Source organism: Amborella trichopoda, chromosome 5, assembly GCF_054954075.1.
Source record: "Amborella trichopoda isolate Santa Cruz 75 chromosome 5, AtrichopodaSantaCruz75HAP2 v2.0, whole genome shotgun sequence".
Classification (NCBI taxonomy): domain Eukaryota; kingdom Viridiplantae; phylum Streptophyta; class Magnoliopsida; order Amborellales; family Amborellaceae; genus Amborella; species Amborella trichopoda.
The window spans coordinates 12,031,091-12,052,355 of NC_142340.1; the positions used below are offsets into that span (position 1 = coordinate 12,031,091).

Here is a 21,265-nt window from a genome sequence, read left to right on the forward strand (position 1 = left end):
TATGTTCTTGATAATTGAGTTGTAGCCATGTTTGGAGCTTGCATTTTGTATTATTCTAAATGTTTGTAATTGATATGTACGAAAATATTATTGTCAAAAAAGGTATTTTGCAATAACAAATAACAACGAATATGACTACATGAACTACCGCAACATATTATCACTACATATGGTGATTATTTTTCTTTTTGAACTGTCAGGTTAATTTAAACTTTTTACATCTTAAAACAGTTGAATCATGTCAAGATCTACAGAAGACCCTGCATGGCATCATGGGGTCAGACTTGATCCCAACAAGAAACACAAAATTATTTGTAATTACTGTCAAAGAGTGATAAGTAGTGGGGTACATAGGTTCAAGCAACACTTGGCAGGGGTTAAGGGAGAAGTTTCTGCATGCACTAGTGTCCCTAGTAATGTAAAAAAACAGATAGTGGCAATTCTTAATGCTAGCAAAGGTAAAAAAATTGCCAAACATAGGATGAATGAGGAGATAGCTAGTTTATATACACCATCAAGCATGAATGATACAGAAAAGCAATATAATTATGACTTAGAAGAGCAATATAATAATGAGCTGGACATGGCCACAAGATTGAGTTTACATGAACAATATCAGAGGGAATGTGGGTTTAGAATGCCTGGTGAGTCTAGCTCAGACATGCATGGTGGGCCTAGCTCCGATATGCATGGTGGGCCTAGTTCAGATATGCATGGCGGGTCCAGCTCGAGCATGTATGGCGGGCCCAGCTCAAATATGTATGGAGGGATTGGTGGCAATATGTATCAAGGAGAATCAGTTGTTGAAGAAATTGTTTCTAAGTTACCTAGGAGTGCCAGTATTGCAAGTCATGTTCGTAAAGACTCATTTCTCTCAAAGCCTAAGTCACAACAGATGACTCTAAAAGGCATGGTTAAAGGTACAAAAAATATGTTAGGGAGATATGTTGGTAAATGGTTCTACGATAAAGGGATTCCCTTTGATGCAGCCAATAGCCCATATTTTCCACCTATGGTTAGTGCAATCCAGAGAGCCGGGCCCGGGGTAAAACCCCCGACGGCATATGAGCTCAGTGGGCCAATATTAGATGAAGAGGTAGAGGAAGTTAAAAAGTGGATTGAATAATATAAACAGAGTTGGCCAAGGACAGGAATTACTCTCATGAGTAATGGTTGGTTGAATAAAGTTAGCAAAAAGGAGTTTTTAAACTTCTTGGCCTATTCCCCAAAAGGTACAGCTTTTTTGTCTAGCAAAGACGTATCAGGGACGAAGAAGGATGCAAACTTCTACGTACGACTATATGATCAGATAGTGGAGGAGGTGGGAGATAAGCATGTAGTCCAGTTTATTACGGACAATGCGCGTGCATGTGTTTCTGCGGGCAGCAAGTTGATGGATAAGAGGAAGCATCTAGTATGGACCCCGTGTGCTGCACACAGCATCGATCTTATGTTAGAGGAAATCGGTGAGATCAAAATTATGAAGGAGACTCTAGATGAAGCAAGGTTGGTGTCGAGATTTATATACAACCACTCTAAAATATTATTTCTGTTTAGAGAACACTCTAAGAAAAAAGAGATAATCAGGCCTGCCATAACCCGCTTTGCAACCAATTACTTAGCTGTGGACTCCATTCGACAATCTGAAGGTGCATTAAAGAGATTGTTTACTTGTGAAGAGTGGTTAAATGACCGCCTCTCGAAGTCCAGTACCGGTATAAAAGTGGATAACATAATCTCAAATAGGCTGTTCTGGTCTTGATGTTCCAGTGTTGTAGAGGCCACTGCCCATTTGGTCACGGTGTTAAGAATGGTGGATGCTAATAAGAAAGCTACCATGGGTATCCTTTATGAAGGTATTGAGAGGGCGAAATCAGCTATTGGGGAGAAGTGTAATTTTGTTAGCAAAGTGATCGAGATTATAGAAAAGAGGTGGAACACCAAATTTGGACGTCCAATTCATTATGCTGGTAAATATATATTTATATCATTACAATATTTCAGTTTAAACCATTTTTTTATGAAATTGTAAATGACATTTTTCTACCTATATATTTTTTAGGTTACTACTTCAACCCAAAATTTTTCTATTTGACACCTGAACAACCCCACAAGATTATGGAAGGGGTCAGATACATTATTGCAAGGTTGGAGAGAAGCCATCGAAACCAAGTAGCAGCAATACAAGAGGTATTATTTAATGTTTGGGTAAGAACTTCATTGAGTTGTTATATTTGTGAGGAATAATGCACTAAAATGTAATATATTTGTTTTAGCTTGCTATGTATAGGGATGCTATAGGATCCTTCGGAACTAGACTTGCCAGAAATTCTCGAACTATGATGGATCCAGGTTATCCCCTTGCTAATATTTTGTTTATTCATATATTTAATCTTATGAATTGTTCTAGCCCTTACAATGCTTTTTACATTTTAATCCAGCTGAATGGTGGGAGATATATGGTACTGATGCACCTCACCTAAAGAGGATAGCAATCAAGGTGCTCTCCCAGACATGTTCTACTACTGGCTGTGAGCACAACTGGAGTACGTTCCAATGGTTGCACACTACTAGGAGGAATCGACTCGCTTCTGAGAAGCTTCATAAACTAGTCTACGTTCATTATAATTTAAACCTCAGAGAGCGATAAATAAGAAGGAAGCTTGAAGACTATGGGCCGATAGACTTAGACACAATATTTGTCATAGACACAGCAGATCAATGGGTAGTAGAAGAGGAAGAGCCAGTGTTGCACAAGAGAGCGTTCCTTGAGGCTATCGGTGATGAAGATATTGAAGAAAGTGATGAGCAGCATGAAAGAAGAAGCAGCCAGCCAATGTATCCACAATATGTCGGTGATATTGCACCTAATGAGGGAGAGTGGGAAGGGAGTCTAAGAGAAAATGAGAGAGATGATGATTCTAAGGCCACCCTATCCCAGCCATTTTATTCACATATCGAGTCCCAACAGCAACAGTGTAGGGATGAACACGACAGTGCAGGTGAACATGAAGGATGGACAAGCTTCGGGGATTTTGGATTGGAAACACAACAAAACATTAACACTCAGGGATTTGGGAATAGTCAGACGCCTGCTAATATCGATGATTCGTTTTTAGATCGAATCAATGAATTGTCAAACGAATTCAATCAATGGCACCAGCGTGACCAAGAAGAACAACAACGTCGTCTATCATTTTATTTTTAGATCGTATGTTACTAATTTTATGCTTTATTGTAGTCCATGTATGTTGATATACTTATTCCATGATAATTCTATGTTTATCCTTTTGTGTGATGTAAATTAAATGTTTGGCGGTTCATGCAGAGAAAGAACATATCAATATTCGCATATTCATTCAAAAACATGAAAATTCTTAATGGAGTACCCTCATTTTTTATTGAATTCCTAAAAAACAACATTTATAATGAATTTTAATAATTTTTTCGGATTTTTTTGAAGCTTTATTCTGACCGATTCACCCGATTCCCGATCCGGATCGCCGATCCGAATAGGTTTTTGGAAAGCCCGATCCGGGTCACCGATCCGATTTGTAAACCATTGAGGGCAAGTATTAACGTGCGATATCTACATTTAATTTTGTCAAGTTCACTCGACGATGTGGGCCAAATATTAACGTCTATTGTTAAAATTAAATTAAGCTTTTTTTGTAATAAAAAAACCCTTTTGTTAGATATTAAGCATTAAGTTATTAGAAAATAGATATTAAAAAGAAAAAAATAGTACTAACTCATAGGATATTAGAACAATAAAAAATAATATTAATAATAGTTTATTGACCATTCAAAAAATTATTAGTTTATTGGACATTTTAAAATTAAAAAAATAACAATAACTCGAACCATTTTAAAATCTATTTTAAAGTTGCTTTGCCAATTATTCCACATTGCAAGTATGATAGTTATATATTTTTCTAATTTTATTATAATATACTTGCAAATTTATATTTCTAAATTCTATATTTTTGTACATTTATTTATTTGTAAAGTTCATTTACTATTCATAATTATATATTGATAATCAAATCCTATATTTTATTTGTTTGTTTATTTACATTATAAATTATATAATGTATTATTTTTATTACAACTGTAAATAATTTTTAAAAAATTAGATTATATTATAAAATAAATTTTAAATTTATTTACAAGGAAAGAGCATCTCAATATTTGCATATCAATGAAAAAAATAAATATTCTTAATGTAATACCCTCATTTCCAATTGATTCTTGAAAAAGAACATTTATAATAAATTTTAATCATTTTTTTTTATTTTTTTAAAATTTAATCCAATCGATTCGACCGATTCCCGACCTAAATCGTCGATTCATCGATCCGAATAGGTTTTTGAGGTGCCCGATCTGAGGCACCGATCCATTTTTTAAACCATTGGTTTAAACGAAGGTTTAAGAACCGGTCAATATAACCAAAATAGCACCCAGCTAAGGCTTTTTCACGGTCTACATGGGGAGAGAGAAACCACAAAATATCAATAGAACCAAAGGCCAAAAATCTAAAGGAAAGCATCAATTTATCGGATACACAAAATGAGAAACGGAAAAACAGAAACAAATCAGAACTAGCATGCATTTTGCATCAACATCTAAGAGCCAAAAAAAAGTGAAACAAAAAGAGAAAAAAAGTAAGTAAAACCATGAGCCAATGCCTCTCTCAATCTTCAGCAGTTGATATGTATACAAATCATAGACGCCACCCACTACAAAACAAGGAGGCTCATGCATCAGGAGCAAAAGCTCTGTCAAGCCACTCCAATGCCAAATTGTTTGCTTCCAATCCATCATTTGATGTCAAACGAAGGGGTGTGACCGCTATCTGTTTGCGCCATAAGAAAAATACAGGAAAGAAATTATGTCCAGCGTAAGAAAAAAACATAACAAGATTTAGAAGAGAGGTTTAGAGACATTTGAAAGAACAGGACAAAAGTTTCAAACTTACAAAGCCACTCTCAAGTGCCCTGAAATCAAGATCCTCATTCTGATCATCTTGTTCCTTATCCGAGAACTGCACTCATCCAAAGGCCAATATTGCATAATGGCAATTCGTTTCAGTAATTTAAACAGAACAGAGATAGCTAAACTTCTCAATTAATCCATGAGTACAGGATGTGAATCAATCATGTGCAAGTGATCACTCTAGTGAGTGGACGTTCAGATACTAACCTTCTCTCTGTATGTGTGTGGGGGGGGGGCGGCTGGGAGTGTGTGTATGAGACAGACAGAGGTCAAACACAAGTTAATGCCCCACATGCCATACGAATTCTGAAGTATTCATACCATCACAATATGAGAGAGAGAGAGAGAGTTGCTGGGGGGACACACCGTGTGTGGGGATGGTTGGTGTCAAACAACAGCCAATGCCCCAGATACTATCACAATTCCAAATTACCCATGCATACCACAAGAGAACATGGGGGAGGGGGGAAAGGGGAAGAGATGGTTTTTCTTATAAAAAATAGAACCGCATTTTCATTTTTATCGTGCAGAATCCTGGATGCCCAAGAGTATCAAGCTTCCAAGAATAAGAAGCAACAGTAATTCTTGGAAGCAACAGTAAATATGAAAGATGGCTCTTATACCTCTACACGGAAATACTTTTTGATGGCTCCTCGTCGCGGTTCAGGTTTTCCTGCTTCTGCAACAGACTCTATCTCAACGGTCTTCCTTTGTGAATTGATCCTCCGAGCTGCACCCTGAAAAATACCATACAGAGATGCTCAGTTATTTACACATGACGTGATTTCCATTTCACTAAAATTTTATTAGATCGATCTCTTTTTCCATTTTCTTTTTTAGTTTTTATTTTTTATTCTTTTTTTGTTTCCTCAGATTTGAAATCAAAGATACTGTAGCCATTTTCTTTAGTTTACATGAACGGAAAGACCCTATTATTCCAAAACTAAGTTACTCACTACAGCAGATGCATCTCTGCTGAGTTGGGCAAGTTGGATGCCAAGGCTCTGATGCTTGGACATGAAGTGTCCCCCTGATGGATGCCTGTTGCCCGACACTGCTTGCCAGCTTGGAGCGGACCTCCATAGACTCTGCCTCGCGACTTTGAAACCCTGAAAATGAAACAAAATGATCAGACACGGCATTTAAAAAAGGGTGTGGTTTACATAAGGTTGCAACCTTAAACAATCCAATTAAGGTGCACCTCTAAATTTTATCTTAAATATAATTTTACTATAAAAATTTCTTAGAATGGTTTAACTATAAAACTTTAACTATAGAACTTTCCTCTATTTTCATCTTTTAACTATAAAACTTTAACTATAGAACTTTCACTATAGAACTTTAAACTCTAAAAATGGTTCAAATCCAGTAGATCTATAAACACATGAAAATCTTGAAAATAGACAGTCCAGATAAAGTGTTGCAAGATATACTATTTTGCGGACTCGAAACCTTTTTTTCTTTTCATATTCATACGTCTCGATGTCGAGATGATCAATTAGCGGGCTTTCCAACATCCAAACAACCTTCTATGATGGATTTTTGAGGTGCACCTTTAATACTACATTTTAAAGTTGCAACCTTACATAAACTTTCCTTCAAAAAAAAGATGGAAAAGAAAACATAGCCTTTAAAAAAAGATGATGTCCCCCAAGCAAAAGGATCTCGGTGAAATAGACAAAATGATATTGGCACTGTATAGAACGAACCACTATTGAAAACATACATTATGATCAGTTTGGCAGGCCTGGTGGAACATTCGCAAGTTCTAAGGCTTAATACATTGAAAGAAGCATAGAAGAAGCAATGTTTTAAAAAACGGTCCGCCTGGGGCCTAGGCTGCCTGGACCAAAAATCCGCATGCCTAGACCCAAGCGGCCCTACACGGGCGGATGTACCTGGGCGGGGGCCCAGGCGGGCACCCACGGCTGTAAGGCCTTTTTCGTTTTTTTAAATCGCCCAAAAGGGAAAAAAAAAAATTATGGGCTTTATTTTTAACCCCCAAAGTAAAAAAAAAAAAACCTCAATATATAAAAACCCCCCAACGTGAAAAAAACTACAGGGCGCCAGACTTTCTGGGGGCCGCCTAGAAGTTGGGCATCAGGCAGGCTACCTAGTGGTTTTTGAAACCTTGAGAAGAAGCAAAGAAGAAAAAAAAAATACCGCAACTTCCCAAAAAGAAGCAGAGAAGAAGAAAAATACGCAACTGAATTGATTATCTATACCTAGATATTTCTTTCTTAGTATTAAAAAAGTAATGGGGATTCATAACAAGCAATTTTAACAACTTTAAACACTAGTATAATACAATGAAGTTAAAGAGTTCTATACTTTTTCACTTTTAAGTTTTGGCTGAGGATACTCTACAGCAGTACAGTCAACTAGTACAGATGATTACATGAAGTATACAATCGTACACTCAAAAATCAAATTGCCAAAACAGGAAATATGGACACCGATGCATGGCCCTAATCAGGTCCAACTGAAATCAAGTAAAAAATATATAGAGATATGAGCTCGAAAGAAGCATTTCTTGATAGTTTGCGATACAGTAAATCTTAACAAAGTATACATAGAGGATGGAGTTTCTATGAGTCAGCCGACATATGTACACATGCATCCCCCCTTTAAAATTCATTTTCAAGATGGATGGATTTTTTATCCATACATTTAGGGATACATGATCTAGGCTAAGATAATCATGACTATGAAAAAAAAATATATTACAATCTAAAATATCTTGTTTCTTGACCGCCAACTTTTCGTCCCATAAAGCATGATTGGTCTTACAACCATCCTATAGAGACTGAGGGGAAGTTCTATAGGACGGCTACAAGACCAATCCTTCATTATGGGACAGAAAGTTGGGCGGTCAAGAAACAACATATCCATTGGATGAGCGAAGCTGAGATGAGGATGTTGAGATAAAAGACTGGCAAGACAAGAAAGGAAAGAATTTAGAATTCGGAATTCGGAATGAATACATATGAGGGAACTTATGTGTGGCGTCAATAGGAAATAGGGGAAAATGACTTTGATGCGCTAGACATGTGCAGCGTAGACCTAATGCAACACCAGTAAGGAGGAGCAATTTGGTTCATGTGGAAGGCTCCAAAACGGAAAAAAGAAGGGCCAAAAGAATATGGATAGAAGTATCGAGAAGAGATACGGTGACTTTTGGTCATATTGAGGGTGTGGCTCGTGATAGAGGAGAATGGAGGAACATGATTCATGTAGCCAATTGCAAATAATTGCGATAAGGCTCGGATGATGATGAAGATGATGATGCTGATGTAGCGAAGGTGTTCTCACACCATAGGACCTCTCTACCCAGCACTGCTAGCTCATCACATATTTCTTTTATGTGTTTCCAAATGGGGAGGACAGATCCCAAATATTAAATTTATGCCTCATATGATGTTCTTCTCATACAAACTCTTATGAGTTGGCTTAGAAACCAAGTTTTTCCATGAAGTAACCTCCTCATTGGTCGCTTCTCAAAGAAACCTTCAATGTGATGATAAAACAGCCCCTCATCAAAGATAACCCTAAAATCAAATTTCATAGACAAGGAATTTATCTACATTGTTCTACAGACTACTTCCCTAAAGAACATAAACAAACACAAGGAAATTTCAAACATGTTGCCAGAAACCGTCTCATAAATGTGAAGTGTGTTATCCTTTTTTTAAGATTGTGAAAACCACCAATAGGTGTTGTAAGATACCTTTTAACAGCCGCATCGAAATCGACACAAAACATGCATGAACATATGCAAAGTTTGCCAGTGGCTCCTCGCTTCCTAGGTAATTTCTGCATCCATATCTGCCAAATCAGCACTCTCTTCTGCTAAAACCTAAGAACGTGGGGCCTACTAATTTTGTAACATCACACCATCCAGAGACGTAGCCTTCAAATAATGCAGCCATCTTTAGACCCCATAAAATAAGATTCTAATCCTTATATATAGCATCAGAGCAACTTTCTGCTCAGACCTTGGTAAAATCTGGCCAAGCCCAGAAGCCTGGCCAGCATAATGATGACAGGGCATCAATGATATCAAGCCTATAATCTGGTCCCCAGAGAACTATGGCAAAGCCTGTCAAATATAACTACCCAAGGTTCATCCAAGAGTAGAATGCTTGATATTGGTGCCTACAAAAATATAGTCACTCTCCAATGGATGAAGCATCAAAAAGTTGTATGGGAGCTACGTCCATAATCATTTGAGAAACCCCCACTCTTTCCAAAGCAACACAAAAGATAGAACATAACCATCTAATCCCAACTGGATCAAGCAATCCTGCATATCATAAGGATGAGAATAGTTATCTCGAAAGAGACTCCCTCGAGACTACCAATAATTAAAGAATTAATAGATGGCATACTTTGCATTGGGCTAAAGTCCTTTAACAGTATATAAAACACCATCTTACACCTTCCACTCTGAACTAGGACCAATGAGTAGGACTCTTGATAAAGGAAGCGCAACTTGGCATTGCTCTAAAATCAAGTTTCAACCATATCTTCCCAATTATTTAATTAAGAATTAAAAACCCTGCAACAACAACCATATGAGGCATAGTTTTCATATTCCATGGATCAATGGTTCAAGCTCAGGCTTGATTGCTTACAATGTTGAAATTGCAACACCACATACCGAGTTCAATTCCCACCACTGAACAACGCAAAAATATAAAATTGAGAACATTCCCATTAGGGGAGTTTTTTATTAAATAAAAAAATACTGAAAACTGCAGTATGCTGTGTATGTATAATATAAATTATACTCAAACCTGCTCTCGAAAAGAATTTACACTTCACATTCTAGATTTCAATTATCTAGAAAGACCATGTAGTTTTATGCAAACCAGAAACGACACGATATATACTGTATAATCAGATATTTTAAAAGGTTACATCAATTTGTTAGGAATTGCACAAAAGATACAAATCCAAAACAAACAAAAAAAGAGGAGGTAAAGGTAGGAATACATCCATAAGAAGTGGTGAACACACGACTAGAAAGGGGATGCCAAACTCCCACCAACCAAGGGTTGACACCCTTTCCCCCTCCTGAAAAGCGTTTCTGAGATTTGGAGGTAGTTATAGCTGCATTAAAACCACAACCGCAAGGGTGCAAATCAAGTTCTCTAAAGTTAATTATGGGCTTGAATCCATGGTATCAGCTAATATCCAATAAATAAAAATGATCAGATTGGCAAGTTCAAGAACCGAGAAGGACACTTGGCATACTAGACCTCCAAGCAATTTTTGAACTATTTATATTTGAACCATTTATAGGCATTGACATAGAAGAACCATCTTATTATCCTAAGATAGAGCAGTGGATTAGTGTAACCTTGGGCATATCTGACAAAATTCAACTGCTCAAGCAAAGGAAACTTTTCCTGAACCAGATATCCCTGGCTATCAGATAAAAGCAGAACCATGCTTTATAACTGCAATTTGACAACTACCTTTCTTGGACAATCATTTATCTGTGTAGAACACATGATTTATAGGATACAGAACTTCTTTGTTCGTATCCATGAGAGGTCATACTTCTTTAATTCCCAAGAATCCAACTCGTTTTTTGACATACAAAACGCAGTAATTTACTGAATGACTAAAGTCTTTCTACCAGCAGCACTCATTTATTTTTACTATCTAGTTGCTTCTTTAATTGGAAAATAGAAGGAAAAAAAACTTACACTAGAATAAGATCTGTAGTATTTCAGAACACTCAAGGTCCATAAGTTATACCAACTATCGTCTACAAGACTCTCAGAATAACAGTATCCATGTTTCACTTATCAGAATCAAAATAACTGGATGCACATTTCTCCTTTAGGTTTGAAATGTGGATCATGGCTTTAAAAGAAAAGTGTCCTGTCCAATTAGACAGAAGAAAATGAGATCAGCAAACTACGTTTCTAGCCCCTATCACTTCGGAAAAGCAAGCGCCCTCCCGCTAAAAGTTTTAAGTAACTAGGAAATCCATATAAGAGCAAACAGAGGACTATCCTAGCACAGAGCCAAAGACAAAATGGTGAGGAAGGTCAAGGGTTCTAACTTCTAACTCTTTGAAGTTTGTCCCAAAACCCATAACAAGCCAAAACTATGTTTACCCAGAAAAGAAAAAAAAAAAAAAAAAGATAATTTCAGTTTGACTAACTACAGTGACTGGCATTAGAGATGCAAACCACCAATCCTAATACAAGCTTTAGGCAAGACAATATGAGGCAAATAACCAATTTATTTATAGAATATATAATATTCACGTGAGTGACAGAGCCAAATGTATTCAAGCAAAGTTCCAAGTCGAGATCAATTGACAGATAATATTTGCAGATAATGTTTAAAAAATATATATATATAAAGACAAAAAAACTTAAAACTCATTTTTAATACATACAACTAACTTTTCAAGCTAGTTCTATATTCACTAAATTATAATTATTCTAGGACAATATTCAAGCATTAGATTAGATAAAACTTTATGCACATGCACAAACAAATTCATTCCGAGTTAGATCTAAAGCAAGTCAAGCCAAGCCTCATAGCACTTCTATAGAAGTATCAAGGCCATCAGCTCAATCCCTAGAGCAACAGAAGATGCCACACCTTCGTACTAGACTCAAAATTCATCAAGCCTAGATGATTCAAAAAAAAAAAATTTACAGGTAGGTTAAATGTTTGCAAGTTTTTAGTCATTTTGAGCTATGATATCCACGTACTTCATAGATAATGAAGTATATCATTCTAAGCATGTTAACAGTGTAAACATGAGATGAAAGATGAAAGCAAGCAGACGAAAGTGCTTCGAGGAGTGTTAAAAGAGCCTTGAAGAAATGAGAGGCAGAATTAGGACATGGCAGATTGATGAGCAGTAGATGAAGACTTAAACAAGCGTTTCCTTGTGCTTTCAGAGAATGCTGTCTCCTTCAATAACATCATGCAACTGTTCTTATCGAGAGTGCAGTTGGTATAAGGTGAAATGGGCACAGGAATGATAAGAAATAGCATACATTATCATCATCATCATCATTTTAGCCTTTTCCCAATTAATTGGGGTCGGCTAAAGAAATAGCATACATAGAGGTCTTAAAATCGTACATGAACCAGAAAATGACAAATACTCAGAGACCTATGGTGCAAACTTCATGAACCCTGACAGCAATGGTGGTAGGAAATGCATAAGCATTCACTTAAAGCGATCCACCAAATACCAATTCAAGGGAATCTAGATAGGAATTTATGGGAAACTTCAGGGCAGCACAAGGACAAGATCGGGACAAGTGGGTGAAGCACAATTCATATAGATTAAGGAAATGGTGGAGAAGAATAAAAGAAATGTTTATAAAGATTGAGGTAGATGTGTCCCGACTCTGAACATGACAAGAAACACATTGTTGCTTCTTCATGGTTCATGAAACAGCTGGCCTTTATTCAAACTCCATTTGCAAATAAACTACCACCTAGGGATGCGAGAAGCCTTGCAAGCATGACGCAATACAGCAACAGAAAGTCTTTGACAATGTAATCATGAAGCAAGAAAATTTGAAATGATCCGAGTGTTTGTCTTCAGCAAGAGATCCAACCAAAACCTTATCAAGAACAAGACATCGCACCATATAGGATGGAAGCCAGCAAAAAAAACTGAATGGATTTCAAATTGTTCAAAATGTAACAGCCACAGTTTCATACGGAAATTACAAGGTTTACAATACATAGGAATACAACATGAAGCAAGAACTCCCTATAGCAGCTGGGCTAATCAGACTCAATTTTTCCAACATCCAGATAGGTGAAACTATAAGTAAATGCACCTGCACAACTTGGTGTCCAAGTTTGTGCCTGTAATGGATGATACCTAGTATCAAATTGATAAGGATACAATACTTAGGATCAAATTGGCACCATAAGTGTCGGAAGTATGCTTAAGCAATGGACCAGAATCCCAGACTATTATTATTTATGAACAATTGCTACATGGCCAATGCAAACAGGTCTAAGACAACTATTGTTGGTCTGGGATCAACACATGGCTGAAGTTCCCTACCTTGAGTGTACCATTCAGGCAGTAAGCTTAGAATTGCTACTCCGAAATGTTTTGCTAATAAATGCCCTTATATGTTCAAAAATGACTTTCAACTATCAATATTTCATGTATTTTAGGAAGGGTAATTCTATCGTTCAAGCTTCCTCCAGAAGTCAATTTCAAATTTATAAAGATTCATTTAATTTTTGGAATCATGTTTGAATTTTAAAAGTAATTTAAAATTACAAATATGCCCTTTTTAAAAAATTTGAACAAGTTATTGCAAATGTAAATTTTAAAATTTTAACTGCATTTTGTGATCAAAATTTTGGAGTAGAAAATTCTGAATTCACCATGAGAGTGGAGTGGCCTAATACACACGCGTGCACACACACACACACGCACACGCATGCACACACGCACACATACACACACACATGTATATGTATGTATGTACTTATGTATGCATATACGGATATACAAATAGGAAAAAGTTTATATAAGGTTGCAACCTTACCTCTACAGCGACGGATGCACCTCAAAAATCCATCGGAAAAGATAGTTTTAATATTGAAAAACCCTTTGATTGATCATCTCGACATCGAGATGTATGACCATGAAAAAAATAAGATTTTAAGTCTCAGAAATAGTGTATTTTACAACATATTATCTACACCGTCCATTTTCAAGAGTTTCATAAGTTTATAGATCTACTTGATTTTAACCATTTTTTAAATTTAAAATTTTATAATTAAATATAGAAATAGATTTTGAGATAACCCTAACAACATTTTACATCAAAATTATCTACCATGATAAAATTTGAAGGTGCACCTTACCTCTACAGCTACGGATGCATCCGTATGCCAACTGTACCCATACATATAATCCATTGAAGAGGTATTTAAACAATGTTAGAATGTATAAACCACTTTTTTATAGTGTGAAAATCCCATAAAAAATGAGAAAAATGAACTTGCAAGGCAATGATGAGAACCCGCATGAGTTTTTAGAGTGAACCAAGTAAGAACAGACAATTCAATAACATGAACCGCCTGGTTCTAAATAAATAAATAAATAAAAAGGCTGGTGGTCCAAACCAACTCGAGCAATTTCAAGTTCACTCACCAGTTTTCAACAACTGACACAAACCACAACCATGAAAATGGAAAACAATATGTTCAATAGGTGGCCATTAGCTAAAACATCATCCGAAAGCAAAACAAACAGCATGAAATCAAAGGCGTTGAGTTCAAAATTCAAGAACTTCTGAAATTCCCCAGGGATCGAGATCCCTGCAGACTAAGACCACACCCTCATTTTGATGGGGTCACAATCTTCCTTACCTATAACTAAATATCCCTTTTAATCAGGGATAGAGATCCATATTATTTAGAGATCAAGATCCCTATAAGACGAGAATCGATATTCCTTAATTAGCGGAGAGCAAGCTCTACGATCACTGGAGAGAGATTCTGAGAGGGAATTGAGACCCCACAACCAAGTTCCCCACATCTATGGCAAAGACCATGTAATTGCCTTGTTTTCATTCTAATTTGGCTTGAGAAGCCCATTAATTAGTGTTTGGATGTCCATCCATCAAGCAAGGACGAAAAGTTTTTAACTTAGTAAATTCTAGTTCGAGGAAATTCCAGGTGGTATGCCCATGGAGAATATACAGTTCCAGTCAATTTAAGAAAACGAAGGGGGGGCGGGGGGCGGGGGGCGGGGGGGTAAGGAATATGTTCAGGTACATCAATACAATAGTGATCTTTGCATATCTCTATTGAGCTGCAAGAAGAACCATTGAAATATGGAATGTGACGGTGCATGACCAAGCAATGTTATCGTGATATAGAGACTACTTCAATGGTTAGTTCAAATAAGCAATGAGGAAATGTTAAAAAATGAGGATGAAATTACTGGAGTATTCCCAAGATTGAACCAGGTGCAAAGCACATCATAGTTACAAAAGTTGAGAGCCTGAAAGCATAATCAAAATGAATAATGAACATAATGATGAATAGAACATTGTACTCAGGGCCTAGTCTTTGCTAAGCAGGAACATAAGACTTTAAGTGCTTTGACCAACTTTGCTCTAGGTCTCCAGGGCGTAAGGCATATAATAGAGCTTAGATACCCCCTCTAACATTAAACCCCAAAAGTAAATGTGTTCCTATAGGGTGGGGCCCTTCATTTCACGAATTTTTGTTTGAACTTGAGGAAACCTATCATAAGAAGAATACTGGTTCTCATTAACTGATTAAATAAGGGTAGGAACTTGCTACAATAGGGAGATATGAGTTCTCATTATCCCGGGCACAAAGGCAATAGCACACTGAAGCAAAAATATATAGAAATGGACACCCACTATATAAAGAAACATACCAAGTTAGAACATGAAAACTCAAAAAACAGGAGAGACTGATTCCCATTAACTAATTAGATGATTACATGAGGGTAGGTGTGTATCCCATATATAAAACTCATCAAGGAAACAAAACGGCAAGTATCTCTGCACAATTATCCATGTGCATGGAGACCCATTATAAAAAGAAATACATACACCTATCAGCAACAATTTTCACCATAATCGTCCTCTATTTTGGCTAATACATTTGAAAATCTCCCTCTCCAAAAATAAGGGAAAAAAGGACTAGAAAACATTGAGCTCAAATTATTAACTTGGTTGAAGATGATCAATCTTTTTTCTTGAAATATTCGTTTTTGAAGAAAATTTGTTACAAGCACAAAGAAACAAATCCTTGCAAACATTATAGAAACCCAAGGAAAAGATCCAGGAATTGTACAGAAAGATATAAACCATCTAAAAGAATTCTTAAAATAAAGAACTAATCAAGCCGAACCATGACAGTCACCCAAAAGAAAAACCAATATGCCTGAGTTCCCTCAAAGCGGAATTCATCAAGATTTTCAAAATCCAAATGTACCTATTCAAAACAAAAAGGTCAAATCTATGCTAATGGTAGTCAATGTTCAACAAACATGCAAAATTGAGAAGAACAGGTGCTGGTATGGGTGTTGATACATTTTCAACACTACTGCTGCACCCAAAGAGAAATTGAGGTACTATAAATTCAAGGGAGAACATTTGGTCAGTCCGAGGGCAGAATGCTCCAGTGGTCCGCCCTCCCCTATTTTGGGGCCTTAAGGACATCAGTTTCACCCCAAATTTGGCATGCATATTCTCTTAGACCCTGCAAAGAAGCCCATGAAAAATTTCAAAAAAGGACACCTGAAAATAATGGCTTTTCTGAACTCAACGAGCACATAGTGATGATCATTTCATGGCTACTAAATCTACCACTTCAAAATCAAATACTCATTTTATTCTTATATTTTTCATCTGCTGATAATGAGGCAATCTACAAAACTTTGAGACAAACAACTCCCCCAAAGCCTCAACATGACCCCCTCTTCTCCTTTCTAAAATGGATGGCCCATATTCACTGCATTTTCTCTCTCAGAAAAAAAATTGCTACAAGATTTTTTCTTAAATTGTTTCACAATCTTCTTTGCCTGATCCAATAGAATATGCATGCCAAATTTGGGGTGAAACAAATGTCTCTAGGGCCCCCAAAATGGGGGAGAGTGGATACTTTAGCAGTCTGCCCTCGGGCAGACGAACTGTTTTCCAAATGATCCCTCTAGAAAATAGAATAGCAGCATACTTATGAGCGCTACTACATTGCCAGATTTTGGTATTGCACCAATTCAGATTTTCCTTTCAGTAACAAGGTGGCGACAAACATACTGTGAGATGAATCGAAAGGGCACCAATGGTAGTCTTGGTTTAATGGTGCAAATAAAAATCATAATGGAGGGGTTTGAGTAGAATCAAGCACATGGCATCTAGATATATGGATTTGAGATCACCATATGACCATTGGACTCAAAAACAAATGAATATTCTGAACACATCTTCTTAAATTATCCAAATTACTGATACCAAAACCTTGCTATCAGAAACTATATTCCACAAGATCACTAACAAATATCTCATAAGAGAGAACCCATATTGTACAACCAATTCATCTTTTTTTTTTATTTCACTTTTTTTATATAACCTATAATCAACTCATGTTCAACAACCACTGACATGGTGTGTTAGACAACACTAAAAAGTTATAGATCCAAAAGTCCAGCAGAAGCCTTAAGTTTGGGCAAAGTGCATCCTAGAATTAAAAAACATTTGGCAAAGCCTGTGAGATAAAGTTTGTGATTGAAATCTTAATTCTCCCTTAAAAAATTGAACCAAAAACTTTCCCAATCTTATGCTCATTTATATGAAAAGGAAAGGACTAACATCCACCATTCCAAGAATCTAACTAAATGTGGGCTTGCCCCATCTGGCAATTCCACTCCAAATAATGCAAGATTTGGAGTAGTACTCCAACAATTCATGGACGTCATTAATCAAACATAGAGAATATTGTTATCTTTTCTTTTTATAATTAATAGAATATTCTTCTTAATACTGAAGAACTTTCAACATCTAGTTTCTGATGATATTATGTAGCCATGATATAAATGCAACATTGCCTGTAACATAGGTCTCACCACTGATGATGAACAGCTTTCGTTCCCTTTCTTGCGTGATATGTAATGGCCAACTTGCTTCTACCTTGTTCTGAAATCTGAGGTAAAACTCTCTACTTTGAATGTAACAAAACGTGTCATTGAGATACAAAAGTTGGAAACCTATGAATCTAGTGAAGAAAACGATGAAAATGTTCATAGGAAAATTTTGCTGCAGAAAAACCATTATTGTCAAAACACTGAATAATGGACAGTAATCCATTGTTTACGTCATGGAAAAGATACACACTTTCCATAAGCAATCATATCCACAACAAAACAAAAGAAAAGAAAAGAAAAGAAAGGAAAAGAAAAGTTTTACAAGGTCAGTAACTCAAAGAGCCTCAAAGTCAACAGGAAACCATCTGTGATACTCTCAATCATTTTTCAGACTTGGAGAAAAAACAGCACGTCAGGAGAGTAAATTTGCAAAAGTACCATCACTAAATATTACGACCAGAGAGTAAATATAACCACAGATTCAAAGAAGTTCATGAAATATCCATAAGTATCATCAACATCCAAGCCTTATCCCAATTAACTGGGGTGACCTAGACATATCCATAAGGATATTCATCATAAATAAGCACAGGACTTTAAGTCATCTTATCAAAAACTACCATTCAATATCAACAACTGACACACATTTTCAGAAAGTAATAGAAGTCAGGCAGTAGTGGTAGGAAGTAGGCCACCTAAAGAAGGAAATAAAAATACCACATCCAAAGTTTAGTTGATGCTATTTGGTGGAGATTGGTGTTGGGAAGTGGTGATGGGGAGTTACCATGCGGACTGTCCGCATGCTAACCGCCTCCTTTAGAAAAACGTATAAAAGAAAGATGGAAACAAACCTTGTTTGCAGAAGGGCATGTTGGAACTTCGATACTAAGTGCACAATCCTTGGGGAAAACTCCCTTCTCGATATCACGTAGGGCTGCATGTATTAATGGTAAGCAAACATTAACTGCTTCCTTGAAATCACTTTCCTGACTTTCATCTTTCTTCCTACCAAGCAATACATCAAACCAGTAAGGAACAGCCAACAGACTTCTGGGGACAACATACAAGCATAATCAAATAAGAAAAAACTTGAATTCACCAGTTCAATGAAATCGCTAAGGAAGGTACACCACTTATTAGAGCCTCTCTAGCACCAGCAACTGCGCCAGAGTAGAAGCTGAACAAAACCAAAGTAGTTATAATATTAGAAAGAAGCCCACTGAAACAAAATTGAAATGAGTGATGCTGCATAGGTGAAGAATAGCATCAAATGGAACTCCCATTGATTTTCAACATCAATTATGCTTCTAGATAGATTGGAGTAGATCATCAATTTAACATAAAACATCAACGGGAAGATATATTTGATTATCTTTTAGCATTTTGAGTCATCATCGATCTTTTAGCACTTTCATGTCATCATGCCATAAGACCACATGAAAAATATAAAAGAAACAAACTAGCAGGCTAATACTCACATGTGATGACCACAGCTTGAACCCTTATTGACTCCACTGATTACCTGCAAAATAGGTTTAATCATAACAATGCCCCTTTCACATTTAGACTAGATGTTTGAAACTATCAAAATCTTGCATTTGAAAGGCTTACCAAAACTGGCTTGGACCAAGAAAATAGTGCACCTGATAAAGCTAAAGAAATGCAATCTGCAGGGGTTCCTGTAGTGATTGATCGTAAGTTTCGAGGTTCGCAAATCATAAAAATATAAGCTGCTTTCCAGTAACTAGCACTCAAGAAATGAAAAGAAATCAACATGAAAATACAAGAGAAACTCATGCAAGTCTTTTACGGTTCTAATATACAGATATCCATTGAAAACCCCATCTCAAATAACTGTTTGCAATCATAAACCAGGTGTCCAGAACAGAGCTGAAGTTTTCTTGTCCTAAATAGTTTCTGAAATCAAGGTAAGAATGAAAGGGAAATTATTCATGTCAATGCATTTCCACACAGAAATGTTCAATTAGAAAGAGGAACGAGACAAATTCAACTTTTTAGGAAAGATTATTATACAAAATTCACAAGTCTAACTTAGCCATAACAAATGATATCACAGAAGAGAGAGAAAGAGAGATAGAGAGAGAGAGTTATTGATGAGTAGTTTTCACACCAGAGACTTCAAAAGCGGTGGCCCCATTGATTTCCACAGAGCTGACTGTAAGCGTTTCCCGAAGCGTCACAGAATGGCCAGAAACAGATTTATCCCTGAACAGAGAGAGAGAGAGAGGATGAGAGAGAAAACAAGAAGAAGAGATATGTTTCTTGAGAAGAACACCAAAGAGAGAAGATAACCAAGAAACAGAGGCAAATTAATGGGGAATTCTCAACATGGGGGGCTCAAAAAACTCACGATTCAGGAGCACAGACATGAACACTGCATCGGCCCCCAAGAACCAGAGCTTCCACAAGGGAAGTGAGACCCGGGGCCCCAATCCCATCACCATTAGTGACAAGAACGATGGGTTTTGACCCCAATTTCTCAGACTCCCCAACCTCCTCCTCCATTGAAGCACTCTCACCTTCCACTGCGGCAGAACCCTCACCCCCACCTTTCCTGCTCATCAAAACGTCCTGCAAATTTGAAACCAGCGTCGGAGGCAAATAACTGTTCTTCACAGAAGTCATCTCTTGTAGCAAAACACCTCTCTCTCTCTCTCTCTCTAAATATTTCTCTATCTCTCTCTTCCCCAACTCTATCTCTCTTTCCTCTAACAAAATCCGACGACCCAATCGCGTTTTCGGACAAAATTTTCACTCTCTCTCTCTAGAATTTTCACTCTCTCTCTAAAATTCACTTTCTCTCTCTAAAATTTCCACGCTCTCTCCCTATCTCTGTCTATTGGATTAACAAAGCTTCTTGACAAAAATATTAACAAAACTTTTTAATCTCTCTCTGGAAATGGTCAGTGTAAGAGGAACCCACAGAGAAAAGCCCAAAAACATAAACAACAATGCATGTGTAGAGAGAGAAAGAGAGCAGAGAGGAGAGAGAGAGGAAGTTTAATTTGGGGAGCTATTCTTAAGGGATCCCCTTTACAAGTGTGAAGGCAAGAGATGAGTAAAATAAGGTGGAGAAATTAATAAATAAAAGCTTAGAGAGGGGAAAATAATAGTGAAAATCCTAGAGAGAGAGAATTTAATAGTGGATATCTTAGAGATATAAAAGGGGTCTAGGAGAGTGAGAGGAATCTTTGGGGTGAGTAATGATATTAAAAACAACAAATTTTTATTGATGGTGGCAAATTTTAGAGAGAGAGAGCATAAGAGAATGAGTGGAATATTGGGATAAAGTATAGGGGTTATAAACATTTGTGCAGAGGGGAGAATATTTGTTTGAGGGTTTTGATATATATACCAAACCCTGGGAAAGGGTGGAGGAAAGGGAGAAGAGAATGAGACTGAAAAAGTGGTCCAAGAAAAGGAGGGAGACTAAGACCATGATGAAAGTCACACTTTCATAGCCACCATTGATGTTGCTTCAATAGCTTTTTTATTTTATGACAATCTATGTTATTTCTTTGATAAAAGAAAGCCGGGATCATTTATAGCCATCAGATGAAAAATCAGACAGTTATTAGATGTATCAAAAAATTCAACAAAAAGGCT

At 36.7% G+C, this 21,265-nt stretch overlaps 1 protein-coding gene across 1 annotated transcript; it reads right to left on the minus strand.

Annotated features, from left to right (window-relative positions):
• Positions 1–4,493: 4,493 nt before the first annotated feature.
• LOC18443609 (Survival protein SurE-like phosphatase/nucleotidase) lies at positions 4,494–20,382 on the minus strand. Its single transcript, XM_006853796.4, has 10 exons — positions 20,010–20,382; positions 19,770–19,864; positions 19,250–19,317; positions 19,117–19,160; positions 18,738–18,815; positions 18,490–18,643; positions 5,952–6,104; positions 5,619–5,732; positions 4,979–5,044; positions 4,494–4,855 (listed from the first exon to the last, which is right to left on the minus strand). Exons 1-10 carry the CDS (start codon positions 20,282–20,284, stop codon positions 4,757–4,759), a joined length of 1,146 nt encoding a protein of 381 aa, XP_006853858.1. The 5' UTR covers positions 20,285–20,382; the 3' UTR covers positions 4,494–4,756.
• Positions 20,383–21,265: the final 883 nt, after the last annotated feature.

Bases quoted from the DNA above. Each gene is read 5' to 3' on its own strand.
- LOC18443609 (XM_006853796.4), bottom strand. From the start codon at position 20,284: ATGACTTCTGTGAAGAACAGTTATTTGCCTCCGACGCTGGTTTCAAAT. The intron at 19,161-19,249 runs GTAAGCCTTTCA...CCTATTTTGCAG, and splicing joins CTTGGTCCAAGCCAGTTTTG to GTAATCAGTGGAGTCAATAA. The intron at 6,105-18,489 runs GTTTGTTTCCAT...TTTCATTTTCAG, and splicing joins CATGCCCTTCTGCAAACAAG to GGTTTCAAAGTCGCGAGGCA.